The 17910-nt window shown below is 35.8% G+C and overlaps 3 protein-coding genes across 4 annotated transcripts; all 3 read left to right on the top strand.

Moving 5' to 3' along the window:
- The first annotated feature begins 348 nt into the window (after nucleotides 1-348).
- Nucleotides 349-3682, top strand: LOC111782141 (initiation factor 4A-like protein). Of its 2 annotated transcripts, none has more exons than XM_023662942.2 (7): nucleotides 349-517; nucleotides 604-710; nucleotides 791-928; nucleotides 2257-2490; nucleotides 3022-3061; nucleotides 3150-3247; nucleotides 3423-3682. In XM_023662942.2, exons 1-7 carry the CDS (start codon nucleotides 469-471, stop codon nucleotides 3438-3440), a joined length of 684 nt encoding a protein of 227 aa, XP_023518710.2. In that variant the 5' UTR covers nucleotides 349-468; the 3' UTR covers nucleotides 3441-3682. The 2 variants fall into 2 exon arrangements, with proteins under 2 accessions (XP_023518710.2, XP_023518711.2); XM_023662943.2 differs by having other exon boundaries at nucleotides 352-517; nucleotides 604-652.
- A 535-nt stretch (nucleotides 3683-4217) lies between these two features.
- On the top strand, nucleotides 4218-11500 carry LOC111781666 (uncharacterized). Its single transcript, XM_087120084.1, has 12 exons — nucleotides 4218-4774; nucleotides 5062-5163; nucleotides 5633-5713; nucleotides 6546-6655; nucleotides 6772-6907; nucleotides 7091-7189; nucleotides 7741-7846; nucleotides 7925-8370; nucleotides 8433-8609; nucleotides 8885-9082; nucleotides 10587-10913; nucleotides 11086-11500. Exons 1-12 carry the CDS (start codon nucleotides 4493-4495, stop codon nucleotides 11176-11178), a joined length of 2157 nt encoding a protein of 718 aa, XP_086976210.1. The 5' UTR covers nucleotides 4218-4492; the 3' UTR covers nucleotides 11179-11500.
- Nucleotides 11501-13667: 2167 nt separating this feature from the next.
- On the top strand, nucleotides 13668-17336 carry LOC111782336 (P-loop containing nucleoside triphosphate hydrolases superfamily protein). Its single transcript, XM_023663199.2, has 6 exons — nucleotides 13668-14158; nucleotides 14822-15051; nucleotides 15125-15383; nucleotides 16351-16530; nucleotides 16626-16781; nucleotides 16889-17336. The coding sequence occupies exons 1-6, from the start codon at nucleotides 14129-14131 to the stop codon at nucleotides 17054-17056; spliced, it is 1023 nt and encodes a 340-aa protein (XP_023518967.2). The 5' UTR covers nucleotides 13668-14128; the 3' UTR covers nucleotides 17057-17336.
- The last annotated feature ends 574 nt before the right edge of the window (nucleotides 17337-17910 follow it).

Raw genomic sequence — 17910 nt, 5'->3', positions numbered from 1 at the left:
ATACCACTATAATTCAACTACATATGTATTAATTTTTTTTAGTTGTCGTGCTTAAAATTTTTAAATGAAAAGAAAATTTTGAAAATGTATATAATGTATTGTAAAAGTAAAAAAATTTTCCTTTCTAACTAGATTAATAATTTAATCTATGAATTTAAAGAAAAGTAGACCAACCTAATTTCTAAAAATTGAAAATAAAAAATATCATGAATCCTATTTTTAAAAATTGTCGCACTAAAATTAATTAAAAAAAAAAAAAAGAAAAGAAATTTAACCTCGATTTGCTTACGCGGAAGATGGAAAAAGAAAAAAGAAAAGAATTTCTGGTTGTCCCATTTTATTTTAACTCAATAGTCACAAGGCAGAAGAGAAGCACGTGAGGTTTGTGTTCAGGAAAGACCTCAGCCCTCGAACTTGGAAGCAGGCAGGTGAGAGCGCTGTGCAGCGGTGCAGCGACCATGGCAATTGATGGAATTGAAGCCTTCTCGCCTCCCTCTCACCCATCTTCCCATTTCAAGTATTGCTGTTGCTGCCGCCCTCTTTTGTATTTTACAAACCTTTCTTTCGATATCCAGTGATCCCCATTTTGTTTCGCTTTCTCAGTCAACAGCGCCACTTCTATGTTGCCGTCGACAGGCTCCAGTTCAAGATGGTCCTCCTCTCTCAATCTACGCTCACACACATTTTTTGGATTTCAATTGCTATGTTTGGTTGATATTTTTTGTTGGGTTTTGCTTTGCTAGGTCAATTTTTATTTTTCTATTCCTTTTATACGGTGTGTATTTGGCAGGAAACATTAGTGGGTTTGTTGGACGTAGCCGGTCGCCGTCCATCCTTGCCGATGATTGTGTGTTGTAGTTCTCGCGACGAGCTCGATGCTGTCTGCTCCGCTGTCTCCAACCTCCAATACATCTCTTTGGCATCTTTGGTATCGTTATTTTTGCTCAATAAAAGTTTTTCTATATGAAATGCGTCTAGAAATTCCCAACCCTGAGCCTGATATATGCATCATTTTGTGCCACTGAATGAATAATTTGATCTCGAAGCAACGACTTACCTGAATTGATATTCAATTTGATCATGAGTCGTGACCTTACTTTGGACAGGATCGGTTCTATAGGTTTATTGTTAATCTGGATCCTAGTTCTGTGGATAAGATGCCTGAACTAGTAGAGTGCCATCAGTATACTGGTAATCCCTAATATTAATATACTGAAGCAGGCTGTAGTAAATAATTTCAATCGGTATTGGAAACCAACTGATGAAACTAACCAATATGAATCCTTGTGCTATCTTGATGATAGAAATGCTTTTAGGATAGAATTAGGAGTATTATTAAGGCATTAAGGTATATTAATAATTAATTAGAGTAGTTATGATGATTTGTTATTAATAGAGTGAGAAAGGATGGCGGTAGGCAATCGTTTAGATGGTTTAGGCTTGAGAGTGTATGCTCAAGAGTGAGGAGGTTCCAAGTATCTCAAATACTTAGCTTATCTTGTATTTCTTCTATATCATACCTTTAAATATCCTTCTAGTTGTTTGGATCCTAAGTCACTAGATTAGCATCCTTTTTTTATTTCCACTGATGATTTTAGTTCACATCATCACAGGTATGTTGTTGTCTTAAACTCCTGTCGACATAGTAGTGATGCAGGAGTTGGTTATAATAGTTCGGTATTATTTTTTTAGTTTTTAAAGTACTTAGCTGTTAAATCCTCTATAAGCGTTAATCTCTTGCATTAGCTTACTTTGAATCATCATGAAATCCGAGTTATAATTCTGGGAGAATTCTACTTATGATTTAGGCTACACCACTTGTCTTAATTCTTTTTTTGTTAAGTGATGGGACGTGTTGATTGAATATCAATTGATTTGATGATAAGATCACCCTATACAATTTACCGTTTTCAGTATCCTCCATCCTACAGTTTTTGAATACTGCTATATTATTTTGACCCCGTATGTAGCCATTTGTTGTTTCTGTTGTATGTTCATTTACTTTTACTTTGTGGTTGTTACAGTTTTAGAATCAAGTTTTTGCACTAGTTTTTACTTCTTTTTGCAAGGGAAAATTACCCCTTTTTAAATCTTACAACGAGTACATTTTGTCTTCTTCTTTCTTCAAGCCAATATGTTACTCATGTTGGCATACATATGGGGTAGCCACAATACTGTGGTTACTTTGTGAATGGACAAGATTACTTACTGTTTGACTTATATTGATGTATTGCATTTATTGCTTGTCTTATTCAGTACAGTGATCTTGCTGAAGCAGACCGTGCACTGATTTTAGAGACATTTCGGCAAACAACATCGAGGTGGAGCCAAAAGCTCAGTTCTCTATCAGATGACAAATGTGAGGTTGAGGAAGATGGTGAAAAATCTCACATGATTGTAGTAACAGACGCTTGCCTTCCACTTCTTGCGTCTGGGGAGTCACCTCTTTCTGCCCATGTTTTGATAAATTATGAGCTACCAACAAAGAAGGTTTAGTTTTCCGACTTCAGGATTATATGAGCTGATAATTTGTAAAAATCTGTATTAGAACTTGTGTTTATTTCAAAATCACTTCTGTCATGATTCAAAATCAACTTAGTATTTAATTTACCCTTTTAAAACACTATTTTTATTCCATATAAATTGATTTTGAATGATTAAAAACATGTTTGGGAGTGATTTTGAATATAACAAAAGTGATTTTAACCTTCTCAAAATCACTTCCAAAATGCCATATATCAATGATGCTTCACTTTCGTTTTTGCCTAAATATTACTGAATTTCTTATCCTCTTTTTATTGCTTCTAATGTGCATCTGAAATTATTATTCGACCATTCAAAACGGTTGTTGTAGGTATGAGTTTCGAACTTAGATTTCTATTAATAAGTTGCATGATTGTACAACTCTTCCTATTGCTTTATGTGTTACTGGTCTTTCTTAAACAATCTCATAGCAGAATTAGATATTAAAAAACTTACATGAAGTGTATTCATAACTTCATACGGTGATTTTCATTGCAGGAAACGTATATGAGGCGCATGACTACCTGCTCGGCCTCAGGTTATTCTTCTATACTGCAATGGATTATGATTTAAGCTGCAGGGATTAGGTTAATCTTCATGCATACTTCCTTTGCATTTATATCCAGATGGGATCTTAATCAACATGGTTGTTGGGGGAGAAGTGGTAACTCTCAAAAGCATTGAAGAAAGTAGTGGCCTTGTTATTGCCGAGATGCCCATTAACGTAAGTTTGTTACTTGCTTTGATCTTCACGTGTTTTAGATGGATAAAATTTTTGCTAAGGATATCAGTTTCCCAAATAATTGATCCTCAATATTACTAAACAAAAAGAAGTCAAATCATAGTGCTGCTTCTGTGTTTTATACAACTGCTGAAGTTGGAAAGAGACTGTATTGCAGATTTCTGAAATTTTATGAGAACGCATCTGAAGACAACACAGAAGGTTCGCTTGTAGAGATTGTCTGTTAGACAATAACGATCTTGAATGGTGTCATCTGATCAACGAAGGAGATGTTTACCCAACAATTGATCGTATCAATGATATCTTATGTTTTTAGATCATTCCTTGTTAAATTGTAAGAACAAAATTTGTAATTTAACATCTTAGTCGTTACTTTCTTTTTGGAATGTTATATATCATAAATTCGGTTCAAATTAACCAACACCTTCTCAAAAGAAAAAAAGACGACTTTTTAGTGAGAGGAAAAACTTAGGTTGTGAAGTAGTATTTATGTGGGAATAACATGTTTCTTCTTGTTTCCTTCACGAATGGGGTCCGAAGAAAACTGGACCCAACCAATCGAAGACATAATGGGTAGGGGACATCCATGCTCTCCTCGTGAAGTTGCATAGTAGTATTTAAGGAACATATACTATTATCCCATGAGATTTAGACTTTATTTTATTTGAGTACGTGAGAGAAATATTGCAACTTTTATAAGGACAATATATTTAATATATAGACCTTACAATCATGTGATCATAAATCATATGTTCGGATAATTTAAATTAGTCTTTCCTAAATTTTACATCCGAATAATTGACTGTATTCATTTTATGCAAATTATGTTAATAAACATAGTTTTCTGAACCATGAAAATAAGTATTGTTAAATTTCATTTGTTTTAGAAAATGGTACGTATGGTATGGGAGGATAGATTATAAAAATAACTGGAAAAATTAGACGAAGAAGGAATAATGTATGGGTAAATGGTGAGAACCAAAGAACAGTTTAGCCCTCCGACACTTGAGTCTGGAAGAATCTTAAGACTAAACCCGTAACTTACACGTGTCATTTAATGTAGCCTTCAAATTTCATTCCTGTTGTCTGCAACGCAATTCTGAACATCGCCGCCTTAGGCCTGAGCGCACGAAGTTTCCCACCAAGTTAGCGAGCGAAACCAGAGCCCTCTCTTCCAATCTCCAACGCCTCATCCTCTAATCCACAAGCTGACCCTCTTCCTTCCAAATGGACTCCATCCCTTTGAACTGGGAAGCTCTCGATGCCCTAATCATCGATTTCGCCAGATCAGAGAATTTGATTGAGGATTCCTTTTCATCCTCCCCACCTCCTTCTCCTTCCCCTTCCCCTTCCTCGGTTTCCTCCTCCTCTTACCACTCCAGGCTGATCATCCGCCAGATCAGGCGCTCTTTGGAGGTCGGTGATATTGATTGCGCCATCGATCTCCTCCGCCTTCATGCACCCTTCATTCTCGACGATCATAGGCTTCTTTTCCGGTTGCAGAAGCAGGTCACTCTAATTCTGCTCTCTCTCTTGCTGCGCACCTGATGAAATGTGCGACTTCTATTTCTGTTGGTTTTTGTTGTTTTGGCTAATTAGGGTATGTTTCCATATTTGACCATGCCGCATTAAGAACTGGAAATAGGGAAATACTGAATCCATTTGTTCAGTAGCTGAACATTCTATTCAGCCGAACACCTTTTCGTGTTTTTTTTTTATATATTTTTTTTTTCAACTAATAGTTTGGTGGGACTTTTGAGCTCATTGATTTCTTTTTCTGTGTGTATTGTATTCAGAAATTTATCGAGCTTTTGAGGAAAGGGACTGCAGAGGATCGTGATTTGGCCATTCAATGCCTCCGCACGGCGCTTGCTCCTTGTGCTCTTGATGCATACCCGGTAAGCATTTTGCCCCATTCAGGGTTTGCTTTGAATTGGTGTTTAAAGATAATACTCTCTGGTTATTGAATTGAGCGAAGCATTATTGTCTTTTTGAAAGAACGAAAGAAAGTTTCCGTTGAACTATGAAAAGTACAAGAGGAAGTGCCATAAGCCATCTTTTTTCTACTGTAGTAGGCGAAATAAAGAAGTAGCTGTAACTACGGAAAGGCGACGAAAGAGAAAAAGAGAAAGAGAGCACCATAAAAACCCAAAATTCTTATCCTCTCCCAGAAAAGAGTGCCTTAGAATAACTTTAACTGCATTAGTCCAGATAACATTAGGTTTCCCTTCCACTTGATAATCCCATAATAATCGTTCCATAATGTCTAGAATCCTTTGCGGAAGAAACCATTGTGCTATTTTAAATCAGATTCTGCAACTTATCTTCTTGTGCTTCTGGCTAACTGCTCTTCTATTTATGTTGAAGGAAGCGTATGAGGAGTTCAAGCATGTTCTACTTGCCTTCATTTATGACAAGAATAATCAAACATCCCCAGTGACATATGAGGTGGATAATACTATTTTCTCCATCACATCAGTGAATATTATCTTTGGTATTTTGGATATTGTTCAGTGGTTGTTGACTATGCCGCCATTTGGAAACCTGTAACATGTGGCTGTTCTTCATAATTAGAATGCACATTTTATATTTGGGCATCATATACTTCCGACTGTTGGAAGGGTAACCTTTCCTTTTTAACCAAGAAGGACTTCCCTGCTCTCTCATTATTCATCACTACGGAATTCTAAGAAGGAAAAGATGGTCCATTAACTTCTTGGGATTTGACCACTTTTAAGGTCCATTAAGCAATCAAACTGAAGTCTAATGTTTCACGTTAGTTTTTACTTGACATGTTTAGAATAGTCTCTGTTTAGATTCAGGCCCTCAGGGCATTCTATAAGTCCAGTACATATATCTCTTTTGATTAGAAAATTCGAGCTCCCTGTTTCTGGGTGCGTAGCATATGGAATTGTCTTGTATATTGTCAATGTTTCTTATTTGAGACGAAGAATTGTTTATTTTATTTAAAAAAATCATTGTTATTTTTATTTGAGATGTGAATTATCGTCTCTTTATTCACAGTTGCTTTCCCTATTATGTTTATGTTGTGTGTGTGTGTGTGTGTGTTTTTTTTTTTTTTTTAATCTTTAAGTTAAATATAATGCAAATTCTACCCTTTGAAGTCTGAACTACGTAATTCTCAAGGAACTTTTTGTTTTCTTATGATGGATACTTTTAGTTTAAGGTGCAATATGTTATTCTTCAGTGGTCTGAACAGGGTGGAACTCTGAATTGCATTCAATTTTTCTGTCTGAAAGTGCATTTTCTTTTGTTTCAGTGGTCTGAAAGGAGGAGATTTGATATTGCTGGATTAATGTCCTCAGTCTTACGAGCTCATATGCAGGCATATGATCCTGTCTTCTCAATGACCTTGAGATACTTGATAAGGTTTCTTTCTTCATTTTTGCACAAATTTTCTCCCGATAGTTGGTTGTATGCTTGCTAAAAGTTTGCATTGAATATAAAATTTAATTACTTTTATTGTTATTTGTTATTTCTTGCAGCATACATAAAGGTTTTTGCTTTCATGAAGGTGTGTCATCTCCCATATCAGATCTCACTGAGAGGTTGCTTCTAGATGAACTTGATCCGCCTGCCACACCCAAAGAGAGCCTGTATGAAGCTCCTCCATTTGATGAAGTGAGATGTCTGAATTTTTTTTTAATAAATTTTTTAATTAAAAAACTTGAGCTTTTGGGTAGTTCTATTAATGATGTGGTACAATGTGAGGGTCTGTCCCTTTTTGCATGTTTATGGTTTCCTATTTATCCAGAGTTGTTATTTTCTTTGCTTCTTATTTTTTTGTGCTTAATATGACTGCAGGTGGACATTCAAGCTCTTGCACATGCTGTAGAGCTAACGAGACAGGGGGCTATTGATAGCTTGAGATTCACCAAAGGTGATTTGTTTCATGCATTCCAGGTAAGCATCTATCTGAATTTTATCCTTTGTGATGTTTTGCGTTTATTAGATTCAATTTAAGAAAATCTTCGTGTATAGGTGCTAAACCCACCGTATGCTGTTTAGTGTTGCATTAGACAGTTTGAACCATAACTTTATTGGATGTCATGCTTGTAATTTATACTAGCATGGGACTTAGAAAAATGACACTGAGTTCGTGGTGAATAGAAATGGTTAGTCATATTGGAACACAAAGTTGATGGAAACATTGAGAAATTTAAGGAAAGAACAAGGACCGTAGTTCATTTAAAAATTTAGTTTATGTAACTCTGTAATAATTTTTGAGATAGATTGTTAATTTCTCGACATTTTCTAAAACCAGAACCTTTGCTCTTTATCTCTTGATTTTCTCTAACATGGAAAATGGTTTTATTCTGTACAGTATTCTCTCGATGTTTTGTAGTTATGACCATCAATTCCAACTATCTTGGCAATTAAAATAGTATTGTTCATTTTGTTTCATTGTCATGATGGTTTCATTGATTATATGAGTTTTTACTTCCACATCGCAGAATGAGTTGTGCCGGATGAAATTGGACCTTTCTGTTCTTGATGAGCTTGTTCGTGAGTACTGCATCTACAGAGGAATTGTGGACTCTGGTTGTGGAGCTCTCTCTGGTAAAACTCAAACTCTTAGTCCCTTTATCAATAAGCTTTTTTGCCTTCTAAACCCGTTTGCCATTTCTTGATAATCAGGGATGCAGAATCTCTCTAGCTCATCAAAAGTTAATCAATCGGAGCTGGAGTATTGTTCATCCAGGAATACTTCTTTTGAAGTGGACTATGCAACCGGTAAACTTTCGGATGGTGAAATTTCTGTCAGTAATTCTCGTGTGGATAGTTCTCCTGAAAATATTGCTGACGTGACAAGCTCACAAGGTAACAATGAGGTTGAGTTACGATATGCATCGGAGCCAACGTCCAATCGAGAAGATTGTAGCACTAGTGATTCAATTCATGTGGGAAGTTCAAGAACATTACAAGCAAACAAGAATCGTGGGATTGTAGAAAGGAGCAAGCGTAAGAGATGGAGAGGAAGACACGATGATAGAGAACTTCATGATGTGTCTTACAGTGGATGCAGTAAAGCAGAACTTAGCACTATAACAGTGGCCAGTACGACCATGTCTAAGGAACAGCAGGTAGATCCATAACTATATTTCTTCCATCTAATGAAATGATCTGACCGAAGTGTGTTCTGCAGAACCTTGAAAAACATATACCGATAGACTCTACTGGCAAGGAGGATAAATATGAGATTGTCTTGGGGATTAGGGAACTGGCTAGTAAAAGGTTGGCTGCAGAGGTAGTGGAAGAAATTAACGCCCTGGATCCGAACTTTTTTGTACAAAATCCTATTTTCCTATTCCAACTTAAGCAGGTAAATTGGTTTTCGAGGTTAAGTGTGAGTTTTCTTTTTATACTCGTTATTCCTACTACAACGTTAGCTAGTTATTATGGATGGAAGTTTACAACTGTATGTGGTTTGAGGAGAGTTGTTTATTTTCACTTGTCTCAAGTATGGAAGTAGATGGCAGTCTTAGTGTTTGTTGAAAACAATGTATTTAGTTTCTTCTTAGCATTGAAAGATAGGCAAAATTTTGTTAAATTTATTGATACTTCTTTGGAATTTATTTGACGTTCCTATGGTTTCAGGTTGAATTTTTGAAGCTGGTTAGTTCTGGTGATTATTCTAGTGCTTTGAGGGTCGCATGCACTCACTTAGGCCCATTAGCTGCTAATGAGCCTTCCTTGTTGAAGCAATTAAAGGAGACCTTATTGGCTTTGCTCCTGCCTAACGAAGATTTTCTTGGGAAAGGCTTCCCTGTGAATGCTCTTGCTAATTCTCTTCAGGTATTAGACGAAAATTATAGATGCCACTATATTTGAGGAGAAAATATTATATTTTACTGATCATTAGAATAGCATATTCGTTACTTATAATAAGTATATGCTCAGATCCTATCCCTTCTGGCACATCCTATAAAAGTATATGCTGACATTCTTTGGTCACTTTGTCAATCATAGTGTGATTGGAACTTGTGTGTATTTGTGCCAAGTTAAAAGTGAAGAAGGTGCTTGGTGCCTTCATAGGGAGGTGAATCCATGTTGCAGTTCTTGTAGGCCCTACATTGTGGATAGTTGGAAGTGAAAGAAAAAGAGAATGATTTCATTATTAAGTCTTAAATCTAAAAAGTTGATTGGAATTATCTTTGACAGAAAAGCCTTTGGTTCCAAGTAGAGTAAATTTATTTCTTTTGTAAGTTACTCTTTTTTAATGAATGATTGTCATGACATCGAAGCTAAACCAGTTTGAATGGTGTTTGGCTGGCGTTCTCTGGGTGTTATGATTTTTTCTGCTCACTCAAACAACCTTCATTCATTGAGGGCAGCCCCTTCTTAGTTTATACTATATTTTACCAAACTAAAGTGTTGATGTACTCTTAATTGTTGTGATAGTGTTACTATTTCATTCAATCTGCAAAAGATTTAGCTTTTCTGGTGTGTATTAAATTTCTACTTGGAGTAAATGTTTGAATATGCTCCATTCAGAAAGAATCTTGTTGCACATCTAGATTTTTCTTTATACACTAAACCACATTTATATACTGGTCACAAGCTAAAGTAATCGTTCTTCAGTGTAGACCATTATTTAGGTACAAATGTTCAACCATTTCTAATGCTGATACCTCAGGATCTGACCCATATAAACAGGCTAGTAGTATGTTCACTTATTGACAATGAGCCATGCAAACTCATTATTTTTTCATGAACAATATTTTATTCAGAAGTATTTCCATTTGAAATAACCAGAAATAAGAGGACACTCCAAGGGGAAGAATCCAGCCAAGAGATTTTTTGGGAGGTTTTTCTGTAATCCCTTTGGCTTGATGGGGATCCCTCATCTCCCCCTTTGTTATCCTCTATTTGAAAATGAATTTGAGTTTCTTATATTAAAAAAATCAAGATTATTTCAATATAAGTTCAAAAGGTGCTTCTTTTATTCAATTAAACATGTTTTTCAAATAATCAGTTCACTACAATGAATGTTTGTTTGACTGACCTATTGGATGAAAGGTCCCATCTTCAAGGGAGGTTGATCACTGCACCTCCCTAATCTGCCTCATTATTTTCTGTTATGTACCCTATAGCTACCTCCCTAATCTGCCTCATTATACAAGATGGTTATGTATGCGAGCTGGTAAAAGAATGTCGTAATGGTATTAGAATACTGACTCAATAGGAGATAAACCTTGTTACGTTTACAAAAAACTCTACCATGAAGAAAACAAAATAGACTATGCTCTGTTTCTATTCATATGCAGCAATATGACTAAAAATTTTACATTTTCGACAGGTTGCTTTTGGTAGGAGACTAGGTATTGAAGAACCCCGACTAATGAAGTTGATGAGAGCCACAGTTCACTCTCATAGTGAATGGTTTAAACTTCAAATGTGCAAGGATCGGTTCGAAAGTCTTCTGAAGATTGATTCCTTGAAGGAAGTTAATCTGCCTTCGCTTTCTACTTCTGGTGCGCTGTTGAAATCAAATTCAGATAGTTGCATCCATGGTTCTTCCCAAGTGGCAAAATCTTCGGCTGCAAGAACCTCAGAAGATGGTAGCAGTCCTATGCAAGCGTCATCGATAGATGCTGGTGATGAAAATGCAATACTTAAAGTCATGGTAAGTAAGTTCAACTTGAACAACAAACTTTTATCACCCACTGTTTTGTCTAGATTTGTTTCCACGGGCTTTTTACAAATTATGTTTGGTGGAAAATGCGGTTTTTTTCTATAGTTCTGTTGAAGGCTTTCTCCATATACTTATTATGCAAAATTTTTGTGCTTGGGTTCAGGAGTTTCTTGCTTTGCCCAGGGCTGATGCCATCCATCTTCTTGCACAGTATAATGGAAATGCAGAGATGGTCATCCAGCAAATATTTGCTTAAATTGACGTGTAAAAAGCTGTAGCTGTATGACGAGGTTCATTTGTTTATTATTTGTCTAACATTATTTCATTCGTTTTGTGTACTTTACATGTCGTATACCATCTTAAGATATGCTAGAGCTCCAATGTATAAAGAGTCCGTACAACAGTTAGTATTCCTGATGTTCTCTTATTATATTTATGGGCGGTGAATGTGTAGTGCAGTCGAGTAGATCGGGAGTATATAAGTAGGAGTCAAATGTGCATAAGAATGGATTTCGATCATACCAATTGTAAATTAGATGCTATGTATTCAATTACATATATTTGTTTTGTCGTGAGAATAGGATTGGCAGAAGGTAATTATTTATTCCATATTTAAACTATATTGATATTCTGTAGAGTTAAGTTATAAGGTAGTGACACAAATTTGCTTGATTTGTGGAAGTATATATATGTATATAAAAAGTTGTGGGGTGCAAATTTAGGCAGATGAGGCCATCCATAGCCATGATTTTTATGGACCAAAAAAGCTAAGAGGGAATAAAACGAAAGTGTACCTACAGGGACCTAAGATTCTCCAAAAACACATTTTATTTGAAAATAATTGTTGCAGTCCATATCCAGGTAGGACATTTTTATTCAATTACAGCTCTCTTCCTTCTCCTTCTTGGGTAAAGAATTACAATAATTGTTGCATTCCATTTCCACTTTATTTTTATTTACATTTGATGAAATCATATCAGCGTGGGATGCACGTCTTCATTTTAAAGCTTCAACTTTAAGGCACCTCTAACTAATTAATTGCCTTGCGTATTTCTAACCTAACATCTTTGCTTGATTTCGCTAATAGGAAAAACATCATGGTTTCAGTTTGTTTCGTTTTCTTTTTTTTAAGACGGTTACAAAAGTCAGAAGTCAATGTTGACGGACTGGCTTGTATAATTTTTTTTATTTAGAATAATATGCAATCCTTATCCATATGTTTGACCTACACGCTGATATATTAAGGAGTTTAAATTTGAAATTAGAACATACTTAATTCAGTTGACAAATTGGCCAGAATTAAATATAAAAAAGAAAAAAAAAAAAAAACTGTCACATCTGTTATCGTTTTTCTTGTATATGGTAACGTCTTAACATTGACAATGACAAGTTTAATGGTGGTTTATAACCCTTGAATTTTCTTTTATCTTATGGTTATGTAACATAGGGATTTAATTATCTTTTTAAAAAAAATAATATTATTAGAAATTGAACTAAACCGAGCAAAATATAGGTCATCATAGTGATTCTAAGTGATACTTGTTTTTAAATTAGTTGGTTTCGTATTTAGAATGGATAGTCTAATCAACCAAGAAGAAGCAATCATCTGTGACAAGAATTTGGGAGACATAATAATCATTTTGTTTTCAATAGTCAATTTAAAAAAAAAAAAACTTATTAATCAACAAATTTACTATGACCTACTTTTTCACAAGATTACACAACAAACGTTTGGAAAGAAAAAAGGAGGTGTTCTATGAAGCACTCAAAAGCATGGGGGTGGGGATGGTTCATTACAAGAATTGCTTGCGAGATAAGGATGCTGTGTTTAGGCACTCATTGTGAATGATCATGCGGCCCCATCCTCACCCTTTTTTACTCACCACTCTTAAATTAATTTCTTAAATTAATTCCATACGTTGTTCTAAACAAATTTTACACGATTCATACTCCACCACTTATATTTGAAATCGAAACTGAAGTCTAATTAGAACTCGTTTCCAGTTAAGTTGGTTGTTTTGATGTTGTAACAAGTTGGTTGTTTTGATGTTGTAATATAATTTAATGTTACTAAATTTACAAATATAACCACCATTTTTGTCGAATTATAATTTCACCTCATTATACTTCTAGAAATTAAGATTGGAAAATATATTATATAATTAAAAAAGTAATAATTGGGTAGATTTGATAAAATCTAATAGAAGTCAAAGATGGAATATGTAGCTGTTCAAACCTGCTTAATCTACTAGTGGCTTCTGTCTATAAAAGATTATTTCTAAATGTTAACTTTAGAAAATGCAGACCTAAATTTAATTTTGTAGACAAATTATAATTTAATGATGAAAAAGGGTAAAGTTAGGATGTCACGTTGGACACCAAATTCAAGAGATCAAACGTGTATATATATATTTATAATTTTTTTATATAAAAAAAAAAAAAAACACTTTCTTTTAAATTATTTTTAAAGAAAAACAGAAAAGGGAAGAACAGTACAATATAGTGTCCCCAGTTTAAAATAATTGGGGGGGATCGTTCTCCAACGAGGCTCCTGCCGCCTGCAGTGTTCTTTATTATTATTATTTTAATTATCCAGAAAGTTGCATTAATAAGATCACATTAGCAGCATTTAAAGCCAGGTTAATCAGTGTTGGAAGGTGATAAAATTAATACCGAGATCTTCCATGATTAATTTATCTCCCTTCTTAAGGAAAAAAAAAGAAAAAGAAAAAGGCATCGTAGTCTAAGGGGTGTTCTTTTGACGATGCCTTTTTTCTCCCTCACTGCCCCACCTTCTGTCTTTGACGCGGCTCTGCAACTTTCTTTAGCGTTTGGTAAATAGCTGTTTTTTTGCACTTGTCGATTGGTTCTGTTTCGCATTACGCCGTCTGGGTCGAGTTTTTGAGTAACAGACAACGGGAGTTGCACGGAGTATTTACAAATTTTCGATTTTGTTTGGAATTTGAAAACTGACCGAGCCCAATCTCATTTAAATTACGCGTCAGCTTGTTTCTTCTTGTTCTGTGTGCGTCACGTGGCGAAGTTGGCTTCTTCAGCTTAAACCCAAATGCGTCTCTCTTTGAATCTCTCTCTCGCCTGTTTTTGAAGCTGATAGACAGCTGCTGGGGTTAGAGTAAAAACAGGGTCGACGGTTCTAAGCTGATATCTGTCCTCTGTTTCTTTTTTTAGCTGTTCTTGTGATACATATGGCGGAAAGTATCTGTTTCTTCAACAAGGTACTCCTTCGTTCTGTGTTTTTCTTCTTTGTTTGCACTCTACCTTTCCAATTCGATTTCCTTTTGGGTTATAGCCAAGTTGCTGGTTTGCTTCATGCAGATTCTGGGTTTCAATAGATTTTCCTTCCTATTTTTTATTTTGTATTTTATTTTTATAGTTTGAATGTTTTTGGTTGTTTTGAGGTCGAGAAGCTTCTTTTCTTCGTTTATGGAACAATCTACCTTAAAGATATCACCTTTTTTGTTCTTTAATTCGCGTTACCACCATTGTGATTTAAGGGTATCTGACTAACTGTAATGTATTTTGGCTGTGTCATGCCTAGTCTTCTACATGTTTCTGTGTGGGGTTTTGGTGGTTGAAGGGGGGGGGGAGGGGGGGGGATGCGTTTACTTTACTATTCCTTGGGCCAGTTCATATATTGAAGAAATTGTTTTCAGAAATGTGTCCGTAGCCATTATTTTCACATGGAAATGTTCCATCTAAACTGTACATGTATTTGAGTTTCACTGGGTATGCGTTATTCATCACTTTGTATCACCATGTCCTGTACTTTAATCTTCAATTCCTTCAATTTTCTTGTGAAAATTTCATCTATTGGATAGGCCTGAGTTATTATATTGTGACAATAACCTATGTTCTTTTCACCTTTCATGGTTTCTCAGGATACTCTGATTCTAAAGCCTCCCAAGAAATCTCCTCTATTGTTGAGAATGGCAGTTTTGATGTTTGCGATGGTCTGTAGTGTTTATATATGCTCAATCTGTGTGAAGCAGTTAAATACTCACACCAAGGCGAGATTTTTGAGGGTTCAAATAGCCGAATGTCCTGAGCTAAGTATTAGACTGAAGAAACTTCCTCCTGAGCATTATCCAAAACCCAAAACTTTTAGCAGGTATTTGAAACTTACGCTTCTGCTCATGAGGCCCAAAGTTTATCTCTAAATACTTGCTTTTGTGTTCTATCAGGGCTGAATGCTCAAACAATCCAGTAAGACTCTTTGCGATTGTTTCGATGCAGAGGTCAGGAAGTGGATGGTTCGAGAGTCTTCTCAATAGTCATGTTAATGCAAGCTCTAATGGAGAAGTGTTTTCTGTTTTGGATCGGCGAAAGAATATTACCACAATTGTACAGACTCTGGATAGGATCTACAATTTGGACTGGCTCAGTAGTGCTTCTAAGAACCATTGTTCTGCAGCAGTTGGCTTCAAGTGGATGCTTAATCAGGTAATAAAAAATTCCTTTTTCATCATGTTATGACCGTTAATTGATGATTTGGAACCATCATACTACTTGTATATTTGTTTCATTCAAAGGTGGAAATGTTATTGGTAGCCCTTTAAAGTTCTATATTTTGATCAAAGGACTTTTCATACTTCTTTCAGAAGTTGTAAAATTAGTCATGGAAGGTAAAGGGCCACACTTCGTTGAAAATTGTTTTCCGAGAATATAAAATACAGCTTTGTAGTATTTACTTGAATACAAAGCATGTAAAAGATAGGCCCTAAGCAGCAAAAAGAGTAAGATTACTATGAGATCCCACATTAGTTGGAAAGGAGAACGAAGCATTCCTTATAAGAGTGTGGAGATATCTCTCTAGTAGACGCGTTTTAAACCGTGAGATTGACGGCGATACGTAATGGGCCAAAGCGGACAATGTCTAGTAGCAATGGGCTTGGGCTGTTACATTCAAAAAAATTCATATGGTAACATTAAAGATCCAAACGTTTTTGAATGAACCCTCTACACCTTGATATACTCTCTTATTCCTCCCAAGCCAAAAGATCCAAAGAACTGCAAAGAAACCATCTTGCCAGAATAGCATCGAGTTTGTTTATTTTGAGAATGCCCAATTCATAGCATACTTTTCAATGACAAAGTATGGATCTATAGGTAATTCCTAGTGTGCATATTCTTAGAAGCTTCCTTGTGAGTTATTTTACATTATAATAGATGCTTGTTAGGTAGTTTCTATGGGTTTATGTACTTCCTCCTCTCCACCCTTGAGGAGATACAAGGCCATGTATGTTCATAAATCTATCTGATTATGTGGAATGTTGTGAACCTGATTCTTATAAAAATGTAGTAGATGCAACATAGTATTATGTTCATTATCTGAATTACTTGCTGTTTTGACTGAGGGATCTCACTTGATGAATTAGAAGAGCTAACTTATGTCATTTTATCCAAATAGGGATTGATGCAGAATCATGAAGAAATAGCAGAGTACTTCAACCGTAGAGGTGTTTCTACAATTTTTCTCTTTCGGAGAAACCTACTACGTCGTATGGTTTCGGTTCTTGCAAATTCATATGACCGTTATGCTAAGATGTTGAATGGAACCCACAAATCACATGTGCATTCTCTAGAAGAGGTTTCTCTCCCTCTCCCTCTCTCTCTCTTGCTACCTTTGGCTAGATTTTCTTTGTTTCTCGGGTCTTAAAGAGATTCAATTGAACATTGTTTTAGGCCAAAGCACTTTCCACGTACAAACCTGTTATAAATGCTACCTCCTTGATCTCTGATTTGGAGGGAATGGAGGCAACAATTGCAAAGGCCTTAGAGTACTTTGGTAACACGAGGCACCTCATTTTGTACTATGAGGACCTAATCAATAATCGAACGGTAAGGGACAACTGGAAACTTAGTGATTGTAATTGCCTTTACCCTACCCATCTTCTGCAGGAAATTTTGTACTATGAGGACCTAATCAACATCAATTCTTGTTGCAGAGACTGAAAGATGTACAAGAGTTTCTTAACCTGCCACCAGTGGAACTAAGAAGCCGTCAAGTTAAGATACACAAAGGAAACTTGTCCGATCACATCAAGAACTGGGAAGATGTTAAGGTTACTCTTAAAGGGACCGCTTATGAGCATCTTCTACAAGCAGATTACTGAAAAGATATCCTCCTGCCAGTTCTCTTAACAAAGTAGCTAAACCAGTTTGAATGGTGTTCGGCTGCATGTTGTTTGGAGTGTTGTGGCTGTTTCTTCCCTCTCAATCAACCATCATTGATTGAGGGCCAACCCTTTTTGTTAATACTCTGTTTGGCCAAAATGAATTGTAAATGTAAGCTAACTTTTGCGAAACCAAAGTAGGAGCTTTTGTGGTGTGGCTTAAATTTCTACTTGGGCTCCAATTAGAAAGAATGTTGTTGCACATTCAGATATTTCTTCATACTTTAGACAGCCTTTACATGCTGGTCACAGGCTAAAAAGCAAGAAAGAGTTCTTCGTGTAAAGAGAGAATACAAAGACAAAAGTTAGTGAAAGACCGACTAGAGGGTGATTTATGACTGAAATAGTGTACGCAAAAGAGGCCAAGCCCGTCTTTAATAGATATTGTTATGTTGTTCTCTTCAAACGCGATAGTGTTATATTGTTCTCTTCAGACTTTTTCGCCGGAATTCTACTTTTGTGAACCGGAAAAGAATTGCTCAACATAATTTATACACCAAGCCAAAAGAGCGGCTTAAAAGAAATGACAAATAATGGGGGGAGAAGAGGCCAAACACTAAAAATTTCATATAAGCACTAAAAAAAGTTGTCCTTTAATAATCAGCAGTCAACCCCTACAACTCCCAAATTTCCCTGTATAAAAGTGTTCCCTTTTGTGAGAGATGAAAAGTCAAAGATCAGAACTTAATTATTTAAACCCCCCATTAGCAAATCCTAATTACTTTTGTTTAGCCAATTGGGAGCCCAAAATGGGGGCCTCCACTGCTTGGGCGAGCTCACAAATAACACAAAGT

This window comes from Cucurbita pepo, chromosome 19, assembly GCF_057944985.1.
Source record: "Cucurbita pepo subsp. pepo isolate OVF chromosome 19, ASM5794498v1, whole genome shotgun sequence".
NCBI classification, from domain to species: Eukaryota; Viridiplantae; Streptophyta; class Magnoliopsida; order Cucurbitales; family Cucurbitaceae; genus Cucurbita; species Cucurbita pepo.
Note: the sequence above shows the minus strand (reverse complement) of the source record. Positions and strands in the feature narration are given on the sequence as shown.

What these genes read in the sequence shown, in the direction of transcription:
- LOC111782141 (XM_023662942.2), top strand. Translation starts at nt 469, where the DNA reads ATGGAATTGAAGCCTTCTCGCCTCCCTCTCACCCATCTTCCCATTTCA. An exon ending in ACATCTCTTTGGCATCTTTG is followed by an intron (nt 929 to 2,256) that starts GTATCGTTATTT and finishes TGTCTTATTCAG; the next exon opens with TACAGTGATCTTGCTGAAGC. An exon ending in GACTACCTGCTCGGCCTCAG is followed by an intron (nt 3,062 to 3,149) that starts GTTATTCTTCTA and finishes ATTTATATCCAG; the next exon opens with ATGGGATCTTAATCAACATG.
- LOC111781666 (XM_087120084.1), top strand. Translation starts at nt 4,493, where the DNA reads ATGGACTCCATCCCTTTGAACTGGGAAGCTCTCGATGCCCTAATCATC. An exon ending in ACCTTGAGATACTTGATAAG is followed by an intron (nt 6,656 to 6,771) that starts GTTTCTTTCTTC and finishes TATTTCTTGCAG; the next exon opens with CATACATAAAGGTTTTTGCT. An exon ending in CTCTTGCTAATTCTCTTCAG is followed by an intron (nt 9,083 to 10,586) that starts GTATTAGACGAA and finishes CATTTTCGACAG; the next exon opens with GTTGCTTTTGGTAGGAGACT.
- LOC111782336 (XM_023663199.2), top strand. Translation starts at nt 14,129, where the DNA reads ATGGCGGAAAGTATCTGTTTCTTCAACAAG. An exon ending in AAACCCAAAACTTTTAGCAG is followed by an intron (nt 15,052 to 15,124) that starts GTATTTGAAACT and finishes GTGTTCTATCAG; the next exon opens with GGCTGAATGCTCAAACAATC. An exon ending in ACCTAATCAATAATCGAACG is followed by an intron (nt 16,782 to 16,888) that starts GTAAGGGACAAC and finishes TTCTTGTTGCAG; the next exon opens with AGACTGAAAGATGTACAAGA.